We start from the raw sequence: 1,102 nt of genomic DNA, 5'->3' as shown, positions 1-1,102 counted from the left end.
ACAAAATATTAGNAATCGCAGCAGCAATTCTTTTATCTTAATTTAAAGATTAAATATGATTTGGTGGAGTTGCACGGTGTTGAAATTGGGCAAAAAAGTAGTGTTGGTGCGCCCAGACGCTAGTGCGAACAGACTTTTGAGTTAGTACTGTATTTTGAATGGTTCTACGTCCCTTCGTATTCTTATTTAGTTGCAAGCGGTCTCAAAATCTCTGCTACTAGTGTATTTGGCCGATCGCATACTGCCGATCGCAATGCGGAGTCTAAGAAATAGTCTTGTATTTAACACCGTTCGGTCGCATAACTATCCATACTACCCTCCGAACCAACTATCCACTTGTTTCCTCTAGTCTCTCCACGTTCTCTAGTTCGGGCCGCCTTGCCCGAAGCACTTCATAACCCCGTTCACGCTTGTAATAGTGCTACCAGCATCTACCAAAAATAGTAAGTAAATGGTTCGAGTCAGTCAAGGAGTAGGCATGCCGTTCACTTACTAATATCGAACGATCCACTCTGCTCATTTCCACTGTTGTCCTTGCACTTAACAGACAAGAACAACGAACGCTGCGACGAGGGAAATAGACCCTCAACCGAGCAACTTTTGACAAAGTTACCACTACAATGTTTCGCACGGGTTAGCAAGATGACGAGTAAAAGCAAAAAGGAAGCGAAATGCGAAACCTACTTTGCCTGCGGAATCAATTTCCCGTTTGCATTCGCAAAACACGTTGAAAGCCGAAGAATCGAACCGACGAGCTGATTAGAGTCATTGAAGCAATCGCATCCCATGACACCGGCTTCGGCCTTGTTGATGATGAGATTGCACGATTGGCATTTGTTGGTGAAGGAGGCAGATGCTGTTGCTGCGAGAGCTGCAAGAAGGTAGCGAAAGTGCATTGTGGTTGAGTAATTTGAACTGCGACGATGTTTCGAGGACGTAGTGCTTGAAGAATGAGCTTAGAGATGGTATGATACACAGTTGGGGATTACTCTCATGTATTTATACTAGTTGGCTGATGAGAGTGATTACCCCGTCGAAGAGTTCATCGCTGTGGAAGACAGTATTCGTATCTTTCTCATTAGATGATTTTCTTCGGCCTTCA

At 44.1% G+C, this 1,102-nt stretch overlaps 1 protein-coding gene across 1 annotated transcript; it reads right to left on the bottom strand.

Moving 5' to 3' along the window:
• Positions 1-363: 363 nt before the first annotated feature.
• On the bottom strand, positions 364-896 carry COCCADRAFT_112556 (uncharacterized protein; the record flags this gene model as incomplete). The annotated part of the gene is made up of 3 exons (XM_007720399.1): positions 364-431; positions 494-615; positions 685-896. The coding sequence occupies 3 exons, from the start codon at positions 894-896 to the stop codon at positions 364-366; spliced, it is 402 nt and encodes a 133-aa protein (XP_007718589.1).
• Positions 897-1,102: the final 206 nt, after the last annotated feature.

Source organism: Bipolaris zeicola (genome assembly GCF_000523435.1).
Source record: "Bipolaris zeicola 26-R-13 unplaced genomic scaffold scaffold_467, whole genome shotgun sequence".
NCBI lineage: Eukaryota > Fungi > Ascomycota > Dothideomycetes > Pleosporales > Pleosporaceae > Bipolaris > Bipolaris zeicola.
Note: the sequence above shows the minus strand (reverse complement) of the source record. Positions and strands in the feature narration are given on the sequence as shown.